Source organism: Delphinapterus leucas, chromosome 7 (assembly GCF_059928025.1).
Source record: "Delphinapterus leucas isolate spDelLeu-1000000601 "Yukka" chromosome 7, BTC_Dleu_Yukka2, whole genome shotgun sequence".
Lineage (NCBI taxonomy): Eukaryota > Metazoa > Chordata > Mammalia > Artiodactyla > Monodontidae > Delphinapterus > Delphinapterus leucas.
The window spans coordinates 43,639,883-43,658,698 of record NC_143135.1 but is presented as its reverse complement, the minus strand read 5'-3'; the positions used below and the strand labels follow the sequence as shown (position 1 = coordinate 43,658,698).

At 34.8% G+C, this 18,816-nt stretch overlaps 1 protein-coding gene across 3 annotated transcripts in view; it reads left to right on the top strand.

Moving 5' to 3' along the window:
- Window positions 1-18,816, top strand: part of USP47 (ubiquitin specific peptidase 47) — a 121,759-nt gene that overhangs the window by 48,202 nt on the left and 54,741 nt on the right. For all 3 annotated transcript variants that reach the window (XM_089915155.1, XM_022555761.3, XM_022555760.3), the window contains 6 exons: window positions 2,668-2,781; window positions 4,155-4,293; window positions 9,458-9,554; window positions 13,499-13,644; window positions 14,197-14,276; window positions 16,243-16,392. In XM_089915155.1, coding sequence (XP_089771281.1) covers window positions 2,668-2,781; window positions 4,155-4,293; window positions 9,458-9,554; window positions 13,499-13,644; window positions 14,197-14,276; window positions 16,243-16,392 — 726 coding nt within the window. The remainder of the gene's footprint in view (window positions 1-2,667; window positions 2,782-4,154; window positions 4,294-9,457; window positions 9,555-13,498; window positions 13,645-14,196; window positions 14,277-16,242; window positions 16,393-18,816) is intronic.

The window sequence follows — 18,816 nt, the reverse complement described above, 5'->3', positions numbered from 1 at the left end:
GGGGACACGGGTTCGTGTCCCGGTTTGGGAAGATCCCACATGCTACGGAGCGGCTGGGCCCGTGAGCCATGGCCGCTGAGCCTGCGCGTCTGGAGCCTGTGCTCAACGGGAGAGGCCACAACAGTGAGAGGCCCACGTACCGCAAAAAAAAAAATAAATAAAAGTCATATTCCCTAAGTTAGCATTCAAGACAATTGGTCCTTTAAATCTAATCTTAGCTCTCAGATATTGGACTAATTTATTTTCTTAACACAAAATTTCATACTTCTCTATCTCCGTGTTTTTGCTTATGTTACCTCTTCCTGTCCTATACCATTGCTGCTCTTAAGTTTTCCAGGAAAATACCTTTAAAGGCAAATGAATGTGTATCCTGATCGTATTTGGAGGGCATAGTTTTAATTGGCTCTGCAGAAGAATAAAAGGTGTTGGGTGTTGCTTGATTTGCCTTTAAAATTGATGATATTTTGCCTTCTATTCCGTAATATATTTATGATTTTTAAAAATGTAGAACTAGTGTTTTTAAATGGGAAAAGAATCTGAAAACGAATAGCTATATGTACAACATATGTATAATCGAATCACTTTGTTGTACACCTGAAACTAACCAACATTGTAAATCAACTATAATATAAGATAAAAATTTTTTAAAAAGTGTACTTACAAAAAAAAAAAACCCTAGTGTTTTAAATTAGCCAACTTTCCCCCTCTGAAATTGGGCAGTAAAATTGGTAGTCCAACAAGTTATACAAAGAGAAATCATATTTAATCTGAAACTTTGAATATTCTCTTTTACATTACTGTATAACTTCTAGTGTTGCCTCTTTTTCGATTTAAAGGATAGTTCTATACTGTGCCCAAGTCCTGTTTAGCTCTTACTTTTAAGAAGCCTTACTTGATGTTTCTTCATGCCACTTTAAAAGTAATCTTTCTCTTTGTTCTCCTGTTGCACTTTTTATTCTGCTATGCCACTTATAGTCTTTTTATTATAGTTGTTATTCATTTGTGTCTTTCCACTTGATAGAATATATTTTGATGTCTAGGACCTCATAGTATTAGTTTTGTATCCTCCAAAGATACTATCCCTAGGCACTCAAAAAGTGTTTGTTAAATTAACATCTGCTATAGCACTATGCCAGGATTAACTATTTTTCTTTCTTCAGCTGTGACTTCTTAAGTACTTAATTTTTGTGTCTTAATATGCCTACCGTACATTTCTATGAGTATACTCTTACCTGCTTACTGTACAATGCTGCATGTATGCTTCTTTGAAAACCTGATTCATTTATCTACTCACCATCTCATACACACAGACACACATTTATTGAGGTAAAACCCCTGTGTGTTTTAGCTGTATCGTCTGATCTTTTATACCTGAGAGACGCTGAGAGATCTGCTTCCTGCCAGAGAATATAAGGGACCCAAAGATACCTTTCTTCCTTTCAAGTGGCTTCTCTTAGCTTCTGGTTCTCTGTCCTGTTTTTCTCATGGATTTCTAGATGTGATCCAAAGTGAGATTATATGTTTATTTTATTAACACTTATTTTGTGCTTACTGTGTAGCTAGTATTGTTCTGATACTAGACTTTATACAAATATAACCTCATTTAATCCTTTTAACCACACTGAGGTAAGTGCTATCCCAGCCTCATAGGTGAAAAAACTGAGTCATGGGGAAGTGAAGTAACTTGCGCAGAGTCACACAAATAGCAAGTGGCAGAATCTCTTATAGTTAATTTTTTTGTCCTTAATACCTATGCTTCTATATAACATTCATTTTGTAAGAAATAAAGGCATCTCCATAAAGTAAGTCCTTCTAAGGAGATATTCCTCATGTCTTTGAAACATTAAAAACATTTCTTAATGAACAAAATAGTTTTAAAACAAAAGAATAGGGCATTCATCCCATCCCTCATTTTTCTCAACAGTGGACTGGAATGTTGGGTGAGTATGGCTTGGAGCATGCAAAGCTCTGTCTCTCATCCGCCAACTAGAATGTATCAGAATGACAGCCAGGGTTTAAATTGCCTACCAGATAAAAGAGTTAGGTGAAGACTAAACATGTTAGATGTTTAGTTTTCAAAGGAGTGATCACTTCTATCACCCTGGGATCCTCTGAATCCTGACAGTGGACTTGAAATAGGTATCATTTACTAGGACAGGCTTTTCCTTCGAGGGTCTTTCTGAAGGTGCCCATTTTTCAATGTTACATAATTATTTGGGTTGGGTTGCTTAGTGTGTTTCCTTATGTAGGAATTCTCATTATATTCCTATATCAAAACATGTTTTTACAGTTTTTAGTGATATAACATAATCTTTAGTTAATTTTCATGAAAACCCATTGAATACTATATTGCATACATTTTAGAGAACATCAAAACAAATGTTTACAATACTTTTTTGTGTAGTACTTCAGTTTTTTAGATGTTGGGAAATGTGAACAGCTGGGATACTTGTCAGTATATGCCCTGTCACTGGGCTTAGCCATCCCAGTTCCTGAATAGATGAGTTAATTCCAAGCCTAGATTAACAGAATTTCTCAGAATCTTCATTAAAAAAAAATACTGTTTAAGCCCAATAATTGTAGATATGTGTGTATTTACATATTACTTGTTTTATTATTATAATTAATGTTTCTCATAATCTGAGATATCTTATTTTATGCTTGTAGGCTCCACTGGATCATACCAGTGACAAGTCTCTTCTTGATGCTAATTTTGAGCCAGGAAAGAAGAACTTTCTGCATTTGACAGATAAAGATGGTGAACAACCTCAAATACTGCTGGTAAACTCTTTAGAAAGCCCTATAGTCATAATTTTTGTGCACTGTCACCTACTACTTGGGAAGCAGTTTTCCAAAGGAAGGAGGAGAGATGTGTTTTGCAATTTATGTATAATAAATTATTTTTCTGTTTTCTGTATCCATAGCACTTTGTGTATATAGTCTCTTGCCACACTGAGAATCACCACTAGAACAGGGATGGGGATGGGTCTAGGATCTCCTACTGTGTTTCAGTGGCCTTTTGTTTGGTTAAGCATTTGCTTGGTTGGTGTAAATCTTCGGCAGTTTTGCCCAGGTTTTCTGGTAGAGGAACAGACCCCCAGAATTATCTACTCTGCTGGTTTTGCTCCTACTTCCCGTCCACCACCCCCCCATTTTTTTTGGAATGACTAGTTTGTAAATTCTATGCTTTATTTCTGTTCTTTTAGTGTTTGCTGCAATTCATATTTCAATAGCCTTTCCTGTCTGGTTCAGTGGCTTTAGTGATCGTCAAATCTAGTAACTCCCAATTTGAGAGAGATTCATTGAAAAAACCTGGTCTGATTTACCTTGCTGCTTTACAGACTGAGGATACTCACAGAGTTTATGGACTTTTTCAGAACGCTTCTCTTTAATGAAGCTTTCCTCAGGAAAAGTTCTTCTGTTTGATGCTTTTCATTTAGAAGTCTATTGTGAATTAGAATGCCTCTCTGGACAGTAGACAGTAATTAAACACAGGACATCCATACAGAAGCAATGCCAGAATGTGTTCTGACTTTCCTTAATCTCATTGTTTATTTTTATGACATCATGAGAAGATTTTGATTAGTCTGACATTGAAACTAAATTAGCTATTAATTTGGGGATTCATGTTTTAAAATGCTTAGTAATTAGTCTTCAGCTCTTAGTTGCTTGTGCTGATTTTATATCCCTTACTCCTTTTGGACATCTTCCTCATTAATAGGAAGTTTCTTATTGGAGACAATAGGAGACTATCCATTTCATTCAATACTTATTGAGTGTCCCCTACCTTTCAGGCCTACTTAGCAAGGGTGATGTAAAAATAAATGATAAACTCTGTCATTAAGGAGTTCACAATTGTACTCTGATTAATTAGTACCAGAAATCTCTCTCATGTAAACAAAATTTGAAAAAGAATTAAATAAAATTGAGGAAGTAAGAACTTTGGAAGGAGACCTAAGCATTTTTCCAAAGTGTGTTATATTGGGCATCTTTCAAACCTTCCTACAGGAAATAGTGAGGGTATATACTTTGAATGTCTTGGTGGTACCAGTAATGCCTTGTCTTTTTTTCATTGCCTCAGGAATTAGTATGCCTTTTTTCATTGTTTTAGCAGTATTTACCACTCAGTAAATATTGGTTATGCTACATTTTAGGAGGATTCCAGTGCTGGGGATGACAGTGTTCATGACAAATTTATAGGTCCACTTCCAAGAGAAGGTTCTGTGGGCTCTACCAGTGATTATGTCAGCCAAAGCTACTCCTATTCATCTATTTTGAATAAATCAGAAACTGGTAAGATATATTATTGTTGTCGTTGTTGTATTTTCATAAAATCATAGGGCATTAATCCAGAGTAATCTTAGCAATCTCAAGCCTAATCTTCTCATTTTATGGATTAGAGAAAACAGACCCAGAGCAAGATCACTAGTTAGCAGAAGCAAAGTTAGAACAAGAATGTGGTTTCCCTTTCCCTCAACCCATTGTTATTCTTACTGTATTGTTACTGCCATTATTTAGCAAAAAATATTAAATATTGGATTTTGAAGGAAGACATTTTCTGTTTGATAATTTTCTATCTTGAATTTAATCTTAAATTTTTGAAGTTGACTTCCTCTGGAAAGGAATGTATCTCCATGTGCATTGGAATAGACTATGGCAGATACTTTCGTGTGGAAACAGATGGGCCAGGCTTATTTTATCAGAACTACTGTGTTATCTTCTAGTTTAATCTAATCATATGTTTGAAATTAATCATGTAATTTAAAAATTCCTGTTAGCTTTTTTCTGAATATGTTTAAACCTATATTTTTGAATTTTTTTTCAATTTATTGAGCTAATGGAATTGCTTTATTTATGCAGTTTTATATTTATATATAAGACTGGTAAATTGCCTGAAAATATAATCTGGATACTTCCACATATCATTTTATCTTAAAACAAACATTTTCAGTAGGTAGTATTCGTGTTAAAAGAAATGGAAACAGGCTTAGAGAAGCCTTTGATTATATAGCTAGTTAATGGTATTTCATGTTAGGTATGGCTTCAGAGTGTTTACTCTTAGAACTGTAAAACAGAGATGACTGTAAATATTAGACACAAATATCTATTATAAAAAGAAAACTGTAGAGTAATATTGTAGATACTGTTTTAATGTGTTCTGTAATCTTCCACTTACTATATTTTGTAATTGAAATGTAGAATAATTTCCTCATAGCTAATCTTTTGTACAGGCTTAATGGTGTATTTGTTCTGAAAATGGTAAAAGCTGGTCGTGTTTGGTATTTAGGATCATTTATATCAATAGAACTTTTTGCAGCAAACTACCAAGAATAAAAGAGAATGACAAAGTATCTTTTCTCATTATACTGTCTAGAGTATAGTGACTCCCAAATTTTTATTTCTTTAAAAATCATTTTGAGATACTTGTTAAAAATGTAGGTTCTGAGGCATTACTCCTCCAAATACTAAGTTAGTTGCTCTGCAGTAGACTGGATAAATTGCATTTTTAAAAAATAGATACCCTAGATTATTATGAGATAGTTGGAATACTTAGAGAAAGTTCCAGATTTAACAAGTCAGGATTCTTGAAATTTTTGCTGTGTATTCTGACAACCAACTCAGTCCTTATGCAAGAAGTATTTACAGAACTCCTACTTTGTGCTGAGTACTGTATGGCTCTCTGATGCCTGTAAATTCCTAGAGACTAAAGCATACTTTAAAAAAAAAAGTTCTCCTATAATACGAATGTAATACATGTTCATTGTCGTATTGTAAAATGAAAAAAGTGGAAATCACTGACAGTACTATTAACAGAAACTGCTTTAATGATTTTGCTTATTTTTGTCTTATCTTTCCTTCATCTGAATGCTTTTAAGAAAATGGGGAAATCATGTTGCGAGCAGACTTTTAATATATATTTTTTCGTGTAATACTATATGAGGAGCATTTTTCGATGTTATTAAATAGTATTTTAATTTGGGTTTTAAGTGGCTGAAGAATAGTGTTTCATTATATGATTTAGATAGTTAAACTAATTATTACCTATGTTATGATGAACATACTTATACATAAGTTTTCATTTTCATCTGTGATTATTCCCTTAGAGTAAGTTCCTAGAAATTGAATTACTAAGTTGAAATTTATGAAAAATATTTTTAGAGGACTTTGATATACATTGCCATGTAATCATAGTCTTCATTCCCAACTATTGTTCCTCATACAGGTCTTTTCTCTACCAGTACATTTTCCTCCGGTGTTCTGGGGTACTGCCTTTGTGAATTAAAATAATCTGTACACGGACTTCCCTGGTGGTGCAGTGGTTGAGAGTCCACCTGCCAATGCAGGGGACACGGGTTCGTGCCCCGGTCTGGGAAGATCCCACATGCCACGGAGCGGCTAGGCCCATGAGCCATGTCTGCTGAGCCTGCGCGTCCGGAGCCTGTGCTCCGCAACGGGGGAGGCCACAACAGTGAGAGGCCCGCGTACCGCAAAAAAAAAAAAAAAAAAAAAAATCTGTACACATCCAAAGGACCTGGGGTTCAAAAGTGTTCTTTTTAAAAAATATTTATTTATTGTTTATTTGCACCAGTTCTTAGTTGTGGCACACAGATCTTTGTTGCTGCATGCGGGATCTTCATCGTGGCACGCAGGATATTTAGTTGTGGCATGTGGGATCTTCTTAGTTGCGGCATGCGGGATTTAGTTCCCTTAGTTCCCTTAGTTCCCTGACCAGGGATCAAACTCGGGCCCCCTGCATTGGGAGTGCGGAGTCTTAACTACTGGACCACCAGGGAAGTCCCAAAAAGTGTTTTGTTACTGACTACTGAATTTGCATTTTCCTTAAGAAATTATTGTAAATGTACAAAATGTTTCTATTGAAAAATGCTCTCATGATTCCAACTCAGGACTGTAAGAAAACATTTCTCCATAATGCAGTGAGGCTGAGGACTTAACATATTCTTTCCTGTCTCCCTTGCCTACCAACTGCTCTGGTAGCCAGCCACTGTTGATAGGAGATGGTTGGGGGTCGGGGGGACTTTAAGGAATAAGGAGTGGATTGAAGGCTGATGTGGACTCTCAGGTGATTAGAAACCACATGACTGAGGTATTTCATCATTTAAAACCGAGATATCTTTCCTTGGGCAGTTTCTTTCACAATTCTTTTCGTTTTATTTTATCTACTTTAGGAGTTGGCCAGTTTCATTCTACTTCATTTGACCTGTTCGAGTTCTCGTTCATTTCTTGTTGGTTCTCTTCAGGATTTCTTTCTGCATTTGCTCTCTGCAGAATGGCATGTGTTCTTATGTTCTTCTCCCTTAACTAGCTTGTACTTACAATATTGATTCATAACTATTTCAGATAGAGGACCCACTTGATAACATTTATCATTTGAAATTTGCTGATTTAGACAACGCATAGTGACAAAAGATTTCTATTCAGTAACATTTTATCTTACTAATCTCACTAAAACCTTCATACTTTTGGAAAATAGTCGTACATTTATTTGAAACACTGTTCATTCTGTTTAAATATGGTGCTGAGTCAGGTACAAAAGACCATAGGTTTCTATATGATTCTTATTGCTAGTGGTAAAGTAAACAGCAGTGGCAAAAATTATTACTCCCTCCTTCCCTTAAACCCCTCCCCCACCACCCTTTTTTAAGCCCAGGGAAGGGAAACAAAGTCATAAATAAATGATACATGATTGGTCTTAAGGTACACAAAGAACAATAGCAGTATTCATTTACCTTTTAAGGCTGCAGGTAGAGTGGTTGTCCCTGACTGTTGAGGAATTGGGGGAAGGAGATGGAGAAGAAGGGAAATCCCAGCCAGCCTCAGCTGAGAAGAAGGTGCAGAACAACCTGGTCTCCTTGCTTGAGTGCTGTCGTTTATGGGAAAGAGTCCGTTTATATAACCTAAGAATGAAATAATGCTTTTTATTATTAATAATCAGTCCAGATATCTTACAGATTTGTATTACTTGTAAGTCACATGCACTTCTCCCTCAAGTGCACCTGCTGCTATGCTAAGTCGTAGGATAGATAGAGAAATCAGATTTGACCCCTCCTCTCACAGTCTGTTGGGGAAGCCATACAGGTAAATAAACAGTTATAGAACAGAGTAGGACAGGGTGTTGTGAGCACAACTCAGATGGGTCATGCTGGTTAGGAATTGAAGCAGTTTATAAGTATATAACAATGTAAAGTAAATATATAAACATATATACATAGTATTCTTAAAGATGAAAGGCACTAGAAATCAAAGCTGGAACCTTAGTCCAGAGTGAACGATAGGTAGCTACTTGTTCTCTTCTTAGAATTGTACAAGTGCAGATAGCATGGAATCTATTCCTCTTTTCCACAACTGACCAAGGTTCACTGTGCATTTGTTGGTCCTTTCATCACCTTCATTAGCAATATAGTTTATCCACAGTGTTTACCATTTCTTAAGATATTTTTGTTAATTCTTGGGAAATTGAAAAAGTATTTCAAAAAGCTTCAGTGAAAGCCTTTGGCACGTATTGAGAAAAGATTTACGTTTTTTTGAGATAACCAAGTCTTTCAGTATTAAGTGGGAGTAAATAAGTTTAATTATTAAGCAATGTGTTTACCACATTTTACTAAAATAATGAGGTATAATAAAATGATGAGGCTGATTTGTGTGCTGTGTGTACCTCATAAACTGGGCCTGAAGTCTACTTCAGAGGAGAAGTTCCGAAAATGTTCTCAACAATGGTAGCCATTTCCAATTAGGTATATAAAACTAAGTACTTAAATAGTTCACTTGACTTTTGAATGCATGTAAGTTTCTCCTTTCCTTCTCCCCCTCTCTCGGTTCTCCCCTACCTCCATCTCTGAGTTCTCTTCTTACTTTAATAGTCACTCTTTGCATAGCGTGCTGATCTGTGGGATTTCATACTTCATGGGTGTGTTAAAACAGTGGAAGTCACTTTGAGTTTGTATACAGTGAATTTATCTCATGTTGTTAATTCTTGGTAGAAATTGGTTTATGGGGCCTGATGACTGGGATAACTGGTTCGGTACTGTCTTCATTTGTTGGGCATATATGATGTTTAAAGTGAATATGTTTATACTTTTCCATTTTAATACACAACTTTTAGATTTGGTGAACAAAGATGATTTTTGTCAAAAAATACTTTATTAAACATAACCCTCTTAAAGTTTTATTAAATGCTATGTAATATCCATGTGTATCTCTGAACATATAGCAATATGTCCAAAGATCCTGACTTTTTCTGAGAAATAAGGTTTACATAGTGCACATTATTAGCAAAGAGGTCTTTCTTAGGTGCTGTTGAAAAAATTGAAATAATTTCCAACTGTAACCTTAACCTCTCAATTTTTACCATGTAGTAAATTCTTGTTAAGTTTTCTTTTCATTAATTTTTTGATGTAAATGCTGATTTATGTATATTTGTGTGTGCTTTTTTTTAAAGGATATGTGGGATTAGTAAACCAAGCGATGACTTGCTATTTGAATAGCCTTTTGCAAACACTTTTTATGACTCCTGAATTTAGGAATGCATTATATAAGTGAGTATTCAAAAAAATTCTATAAATAAAATTGATTTAAGAATGAAAATATAGTTTTTAACTAATTAAGTCTGTCTTCCTTCTTGCACTTATTTGTTAAGTTTGGGGCATCTCTCACTCTTAAAACATACCTTGAATAGTAAATAAGAAAAGGATCTTATGAGAGACAGCATATGAAAAATTTGTGGGGAGAGAGAATCAGAAGTGCATAGACAGCAAAAGGATAAAATTGATAAGATTTATGTTTAAGATAAATTATTGTATTTAAGCTTCCTCACTTTTAGCTTTAATGCCTTTGTGAAGAAATAAGTTATCTGCTTTTGGAGATAATCTGGATGTGTAAACCATATTCTTTTTTTCCTCCACCTCTCAATTTAAGAAACAAAGTTGTCTTTTTAAACTTGCAGATTTTGTTTTTTAATTAAAATACAATGCAGCTGTTCCGGTGTTGTGTGTGTGTGTGTGTGTGAGAGAGAGAGAGAATGTATTTTTAAAAGAATGTGTATATATCAGATACTTTAAAATGCTCTATGGAGGAAGTCCATATTTAAATAAAGTCAGACATTTATTTTTATGAGTATCCTATTATAATACATTTAATACACTCTCACTTTGTGTATTTCTTTACAGTATACATAACTTATTTTTAAAGACATTTTAAAGTACAAATAAACTGTTTTTTTCTCCTTTTTGTGTTACTTTTGAGTAACATCTTTGTAATTACTGTAAATATGTATTTAAACTATTTTTGGAACTTTGATTATTACAAACAGCATTATATTACCATTGCATTCATATGTAAGCTCATCATCTGAATTTACTTGTAAAAATTGGCCTGTTTTTCATTCAGCAAGTATTTGTTACCTAGTGTTTATATGCTAGGCATTTGGTAGAGAGAGATGAAGTTAGAAATAAGATCTTTGTTTTTAAGTAATTTACAGATCTCTTCACAGTAGCAATATATGTATGTATAAAATAGTTTAAATAACATTTAAGGATGGCTAAATACCATGAGGGTTTAGAGAGAAGGGAGATTAATGAAACTTGGAGAAGTGGCTTAGAAGAGCAAGTAGAACTTGAGGTAGGTCCTGAAGATAGGTATGGTTTGGCCAGGTAGAGACGAAAAAGAGGGCCTTGTAGACAGGAGGACTTTCAAGAGCAAAACTGAGTAATAGTAAGTGCTACCTAAATGTTTGTTATTGTTAGTTTGTATCAGGTACTGTTCTGAGCACTTTACATATAGACTCATTTAATTCTCATGGTAACTGTATGAATTATTGAATACATGCTGTTATCCACATTTTACAAAGGAGGTAACTGAAGACACAGAGAGGTTAAATAGTTTGCCAGAGGCCACACTGCTAGAAGTAGCAACCCACTAGATGCCAGAATTTCCGTTACCCTGTTCGACCTGTATTGTAGTTGATGCCACTAAGTGTGATATATTGCAGGGGCCTCTAGGAGATCTGGCTTAAATGGAGTTTTTGTCAGAAGAAGATGGAAGATGAGGTTAATAGATGAAATCTAGAGCTTGTCCTCAAAACTAGAACAAACTCAGTAGTCCATGATAATGTGCCTTCTCTGGGGAGTGTTACTTAGGAACAGGGATCCCAGGAGCTTAACCATGAGTTCCACCCTGGAAGAGGTCCGTAAACATATAGCTCTGTGGAGAAGAGTAAGAGCATAGCCAGATTGATTGATTCAGCAAACATATGTTGCACACTTATTGTGTGCCAAGCACTCTTTTAGGCACAGAAATTACAGTGGTGAATAAGACAGAGTCCCTCCATTAGACCTTCTCTAGGTCAGCCAATAGAATGAGCTCATTTCACAGTCATGTATGCCATGAAGAAAATCACGGCAGTATGGAAAGAATAACTGTCAAGACGTAGGGTGAGTAGTTAGGGAGGGCCCCTCTGAGGAAATACCATAGAATAGACTTGACAGGAGTCAGTCCTGTGAAGATACAGGAGAAGAACATTCAAGGCAGAAGAAACCATAAGTGCAAAAGCCTTTGATGAACAAAAATCCATTGTGACTGGAGCCCAGTGAGTGGAGGGGGAGTGAGAGATAAGATTAAAGAGGATGCCTTAGAGATTGTAAAAAGAGAATGAAGCTTTTTGCAGGTGGGGAAACAAAGCCCAAGAGCCTGATGGTGTTTCATAATGTAGAACTAAGGAAGGAATGGCTCCTTTAAGAAGCTGGACCTCGCTGGGCTACAGACAGGTAGCACTAGCATGAAGGATAGAGTTCTGTTTGTTTATTTTCTTCACTTGCTACATAACAGCCGGAGAGAACCTACCACTTTAGGTGTGTAGGCATGAATTATGGAAAATTTCAAAATATTAAAAAATAGTGAAATAGTATAATGAATCCCTCTGTACCCATCACCCAGCTTTGGATATTATCAACTCATTATCAATCTTTTTTGTCTATAATCCTCCATTCTGGTTATTTGGAAGCACATACCCAATCATATCATCTGTAAATTATATCTCAGGTCACTGCTAAGATTTCCCTGATGGCTTCATAGTATCTTTTTTAAACATTCTGTTCAAATCATGATCTAAACAAGATCTGTGCATTGAAATTGATTGATGAGACTCTTAACCTAGAAATGCAAACCAAAACTACAATGAGGTATCACCTCACACCGGTCAGAATGGCCATCATCAAAAAAAATCTACAAACAATAAATACTGGAGAGGGTATGGAGAAAAGGGAACCCTCTTGCGCTGTTGGTGGGAATGTAAATTGATACAGCCACTATGGAGAACAGTATGGAGGTTCCTTAAAAAACTAAAAATAGAACTACCATATGGCCCAGCAATCCCACTACTGGGCATATGCCCTGAGAAAACCACAATTCAAAAAGAGTCACGTACCACAGTGTTCATTGCAGCACTATTTACAATAACCAGGACATGGAAGCAACCTAAGTGTCTGTCGACAGATGAATGGATAAAGGTGTGGCACATATATACAATGGAATATTACTCAGCCATAAAAAGAAACGAAATTGAGTTATTTGTAGTGAGGTGGATGGACCTAGAGTCTGTCATACAGAGTGAAGTAAGTCAGGAAGAGAAAAACAAATACCATATGCTAACACATATATATGGAATCTAAAAAAAGAAAATGGTTCTGAAGAATCTAGGGACAGGACAGGAATAAAGACGCAGATGTAGAGAATGGACTTGAGGACACGGGGAGGGGGAAGGGTAAGCTGGGACGAAGTGAGAGAGTGGCATGGACATATATACACTACCAAATGTAAAATAGATAGCTAGTAGGAAGCAGCCACATAGTACAGGGAGATCAGCTCAGTGCTTTGTGACCACCTAGAGTGGTGGGATAGGGAGGGTGGGAGGGAGACGCAAGAGGGAGGGGATATGGGGATATATGTATAGGTATAGCTGACTCACTTTGTTATATGGCAGAAAGTAACATACCATTGTAAAGCAATTATACTCCAATAAAGATGTTAAAAAAAAGAAGACTCAACCTATTGACTTTTAATCCCCTTCGATCTTTTTTCCACATTGCAGTTTATTCTTTGAATATCAAAAACTGATGGCATTTGTCCTATAGTTTTTCACAGTTTGGATTTTGATGGTTGAGTGTCATTTAATATTCTGTTCCCTGTATTTTTATGAGTTAATAATTAGGACAAGAATCTTGACCAGATTCAGGTTCATCAATTACTTTCAAATGACCTTTGCCTTTTATTCATGTTGCCTTCTTATGCCTTTTCTTGTGAAAGTCTAACTTTTTTCTAAATTTATGAATTAGAGAAAGACTAATGTTTCATTAGATATTAATAGCTTCAGTTAATATCCAAAGCCCTCAGAGTTAACATCTTAACATTTGTTATGATAATATTAATTATGCTTTAAAGAATAAAGATATTTTGTAGATAATTTTCAAACATTTCATTTCAATAGGTGGGAATTTGAAGAATCTGAAGAAGATCCAGTGACGAGTATACCATACCAACTTCAAAGGCTTTTTGTTTTGTTACAAACCAGCAAAAAGAGAGCAATTGAAACCACAGATGTTACAAGGAGCTTTGGATGGGATAGTAGTGAGGGTACCAATTCTCTTATAATGATAAGTATTTGTAATAGTCAAAGGAATTCTGAGACCGTATTATAAACAAATGACACATATTAACATCTTAATTAACTTTACCTTAAACCTTTTGATTGCTTTTTGCTTGCATTTAAAAATAACTTATTTTTAAAATTTAAGCTCTGAGGCATAAATTTTTGATCAATTAAAATTTTCTTGTAAAGTATGTTTGGTTATACTCTATTTTTATGTACTCAAGCTAAAATTTTAAAAGGGTGTTGGCTTAGATTTTTGTTATCATATTTCTTGACTCTACAGTGAAAAATAACAAAAATAGCAAATATTGTAGCACTATAGAGCATATGCTATTTATAAAGTGATGAGCTCTTGTGATTCTTTTCCTTGTGATTGCCTTTTTATGACTATAATGTATATTTTGTGTTCTTCTTAAATTTAGCATTATTTTACGTAGACTTTTCCATATTTCTGACAATTTGCTTTTAAACAACAAATTAATGCTACATTACACTAAGTTAATAGCTCTTTTTAATTAAATTTTATCTTAAAATAGCTTGGCAGCAGCATGATGTACAAGAACTGTGCAGAGTCATGTTTGATGCTTTGGAACAGAAATGGAAACAAACAGAACAGGTAATTTATCTCTCAGGTTGAGGGGAGTGTTTTCTAATAAATTATTCATTACCTTACAGTGACTTTATTCTATTGGAATGTTTTAAAACTTGGGCATTAGTCCAGTTGTCAAAGTACTGACAGTTTCCTTGTCTTTAAAATAAGTTGGGCCCTGTGATCTAGATGATCTCTTTTTAGCTAAGAACTAGGTAATTCATACATGTGTGTGTGTTTTGGGGATGATTTTTGGACAGTATTTTCAGATATTTGCTAAGTAAATTAGATGGCTTATCTGTTACACTTTATAAAGTATACATTGTAAAGTATATTCATCTAGCATTACCTTCTTTTTGACCAGTCAGGTATAGGCATGCTTTTGACACTTAGGATCCTTGTTAATCTGACCCTATTCTTCTTATCCAGTGGAAGGAGGAACAGGTTAGAAGTGGGAGAATATTAGATATATCATTGGGGTGAGACATAAGGCTGAACTGGATGGGGCTCAGGACTCAGTACAGAGGAGGGTTTATGCTAGGTGTAGTGATAGAAGATCACTAGGGGTAAAAAAGGGGAAGAATCTGGAAGGTAGCCTGGAGGATCTACTCTCTGATTGGAACTATTATGATGGCTTGGACTAAAGTTTTTCAAACTAGATTGTGATCCATTCACTTATGAAATCAATTTAGTGAATCAACACCAGCACTTTAAAAAAAAGGAATAAAATTGAAAAGTATAAGAGAAGCATCACATAAGTAAGGGTAAGTATTGTTTTATGCAACTTTTGTTACAGTTATATGTATTGGGTTGAGGTGTAAATTATTTTCTTACTGTGGATTGCTATCAAAACTGCTTGAAAAACACTGGATTGAAACACTTATAAATGCCCTCTCAGGTAGAGAAGACATAATCAAATATAACTGGGGCAGGTGAATGAAGAAAGCTTCATTAAATAAATAGTATTAGAGTAGACAGTTATGGTGGATCCTAATTTGAAGGCTTATGAATTCTAGATACTTGAAGAGGTATAAATTTATGAAAGAGGTAAACTGTAATATGCTTTCCCTCTTATCTGTTCTTAAGAGATATTGGAAAAAAATTTAAGTTCATTTAGTGATCTAGTTTCTCTTCATTGTAGGATTGTATTTTCATAACTTTATGTAGATGGTATTGGGGTGTTTCTTTTTCATAGGTCTGAAGGTACCCTTCCTCCTCATTACATCCCTATGTGGGTCAACACTTCTATTAAGACCAGCTAGGGCGTTCCTTCTGAGTTCCCAAGTTTGGGTACAAGAATCTTGAGGCAAGACATTCACATGGAGGGTCCTTACTTAGGGAGTTACCTGCCTCCTTTGAGCCAGAATAGCCCCAGTTGGCTAAGTTTGGGGAGTAGGTGAGAGATCCATTCTTTTAGGTGAGGATATTTTGAGGGAGATGGAGTTTAAGATTTTTTTTTCAATTTCTGTACATTTAAAAAATTACAGTATATTTTTTCTTAAAATTGTTTTATGTATATTACTGAAAGTTAAAAAGTTTTATTTGTACCTTGAGATAGAGGATATGATTTTAGGAATCAGAATATTGCGAAAGTGGTGGTAATATATGTAAAGCTATAAAAGTAGCCAGTTGTTTAGCTGTGTGATTATCAGTATGCCTAAAATAATGTTATGATGTATTCTCATCCTAATGAAAAGATAATACAGGGCTTAGTAGTGAAATCAGTAATCAACTTATCAACAAAACACATTTTAATAGTGGGATTTTTAGTAATGTGAGAATTGAAATAATTTTTGCACATTCTTAATTTATTTTGTTTTTGTTAAACCTTTATTTTTTTTCTGTAGAATTTAGATTAGATAAATCTTAAAGCTTTCTAGAACTTCAACAGTAAGAATCAATATCCTTTTGAAAATCATTCTAAAAGGCATAAAATATTGGTAACTTACTTTTAAGGAACGCTTTAAAAAATATAAATGTTCTTATTTTTTAGGCTGATCTTATAAATGAACTGTATCAAGGCAAGCTGAAGGACTACGTGAGATGTCTGGAATGTGGTTATGAGGGTTGGAGAATCGACACATATCTTGATATTCCATTGGTCATCCGACCTTATGGGTCCAGCCAAGCATTTGCTAGTGTGGTGTGTACCTTTCAGCTGACTGCTTGTGTATCCATACACAGAATACATAATAGCACAGTGGTATAATATATCCTAAGGTAAGTATCATCCTAGATACACCTTCTTGGGTTGTTAGACATTCCTGCATTTAAACTAGCAAGATCTAGAAGATTTTTCACCCTTCAGTGAGTCCTAATAGTGCATGTATAAGAGGGGAAGTATATGCAAATATACTGCCTCCTGGCTCAATCTTTTATTCTTTCTTAGAGATGACTAGATTATTTCACTTCCTTTTTTTTTTTAAAGCTCTAAACAATCTATTTTATGAATGGTACTTTTTTTTTTTTTTTCTGGCCTTGCCGTGTGGCTTATGGGATCTTGGTTTCCCGACCAGGGATTGAACCTGGGCCCTTGGCAGTGAGAGCATGGAGTCCTAACCGCTGGACCACCAGGGAATTCCCTGTAAGTCTACTTCTGTGATTTTTTTTTGTTTTGAGGGTATTGTTTTGTTCCATTGGAAAAATAACCTCTGGTTTTTTTGACAAACAGAGGCCACATTTTTTAAAGAAGCATCCCTATTCTAGAATTTAATTTTAAAATGACCCAGGTATTATATAACCACAGATAATTTGAAGACTCAGAACTATATATAATTAACTTAGTTACTTATATATTGAGTATCAAATTGGGCGATTCAGATTTTCTCATTCCCCCTTTTGTTATCTATTTTTAACTGCGTTTTGATAATTTTATTATTGCATTTTATTCTTATGTTTGAGTATTGAATTGCTTATACAAAGGGAGAGTCTTGGAAGGAGTTAATTTGACATTTAAAATTAGAGTTCAGAAACATTTATTTGAACCTGTTATGAGCCAGGGGAAACTTTCAAAGCTAACTAAGATATCTGAAAAAGTAGAATTTCATCATGATGTTGCTTTGGATCTTACTTATGCTGCAGTCAAGCTGATGGTGGCTGCAGCTAAAATCAGTGTTCTTAAAGCTAGTCCATACTTTAGCCTCTAAAATAGTGCTACAAGTATGGTTTAGTACTCTGGCCTCTAGGACAATTGATGCCCTTTTTTTTTTCTCCTATTTTTATATGACTTAAGGAAATAATCAGCAAGAAGTTATGGAATCAGTTAGTGGGAATCCAAAGGAAAAGACTTTCTGGATAGTGGAAGATCAGGCGTCCTTTGCTCCACTGTTTTTCAGTCAGCTTCCTGAATAGATTTGAAAAATTTTGTTAAGTGCTTAATAGTACCCTTTGTAAACTGCCACTCTGGGTATATGAGATTGGCATTGCTTTGAGTGGCTAGTTTTATTTTTCATTTTTGTTTTGTTTTTACTTTATTTATTTTGACAGTTTAAGGTAGAAGTGACATACTGAAAAATCATTAACATATGTGTTTCAGTGACTTACCTCCTAGCTTATTTTAAAATATTGGCATTTCTTTAACAAAATATACTAGGGAAATAGTAGTCCCAAGTGATGTACACTATTTTTTCTACTTTATTTATGAAAGTATTTTTTATGTAAGATTTTTCACATATATGTTCAGTTTAGTTTTTCCTTTTTTTACATATTTATTGAATGTTGAGAAAGCTAGTTTTATTTGTGTTATGTTGGAATCTAATATTTGAGTATTCAACAAATATAATTGCATAGCTAAATCTATATGTTGTAATTTATTCACCTGCTGAATCGTCACCACTCTCTTCAGTACATTATAGACATAGCAGTGGAATGATTTGGAGGACATTTTTGGAGAAGTGAAAAAAGTCACATTTCTAAATGAAATTCTCCAAATTCTCTCCTGCACTGATACATGGATGACGGTGGTGGTGGTGGTGGAGATTATTCAGTGGGAATTGGAAGTTACAGCTATGAAGCAGTATGTGAGCAGGTTTATAACACACATGCGCTAATAGGGCTTGCAGAAGGGAACCTAAACCTTCCTAGACTTTGCTGGAATCTCTTGAGGGAAATTACAGCAGGTGAAACTACCCAAGATAGGGGTTCTAAGGAGGATACTACCTTCAGAGAACTTTAGTTAGAGGTAAGTGGTTTCCCTTTATTTTCTGAATTCAAACTTATAACCTACACTTGTTAAACTGCAGAAATCATCATACAGCATCTAAATTAGTGTTATATCACTGCTTGCCATTGTGTATTTTGTTAGTTCTATGTGTTTTAAAAAGAATTTGGTATAAATGTGGATTGTAAATGTCTAGTTAAAAGAAGCATTATAAAATCTCATTCAAACTCTTATAATATTTGGCCTTAATTTGAGTTGAACTCTTTTAAAATTTATTTTTCTACTTTTATTAAGGGTCTCTGGTATGCTTGCCGTATTGGCTGTGTATACATATACACATAAACATACTTGAATACATGCACGCATATATACACACGTGTACTTACGTACACATACAACATTGATGGT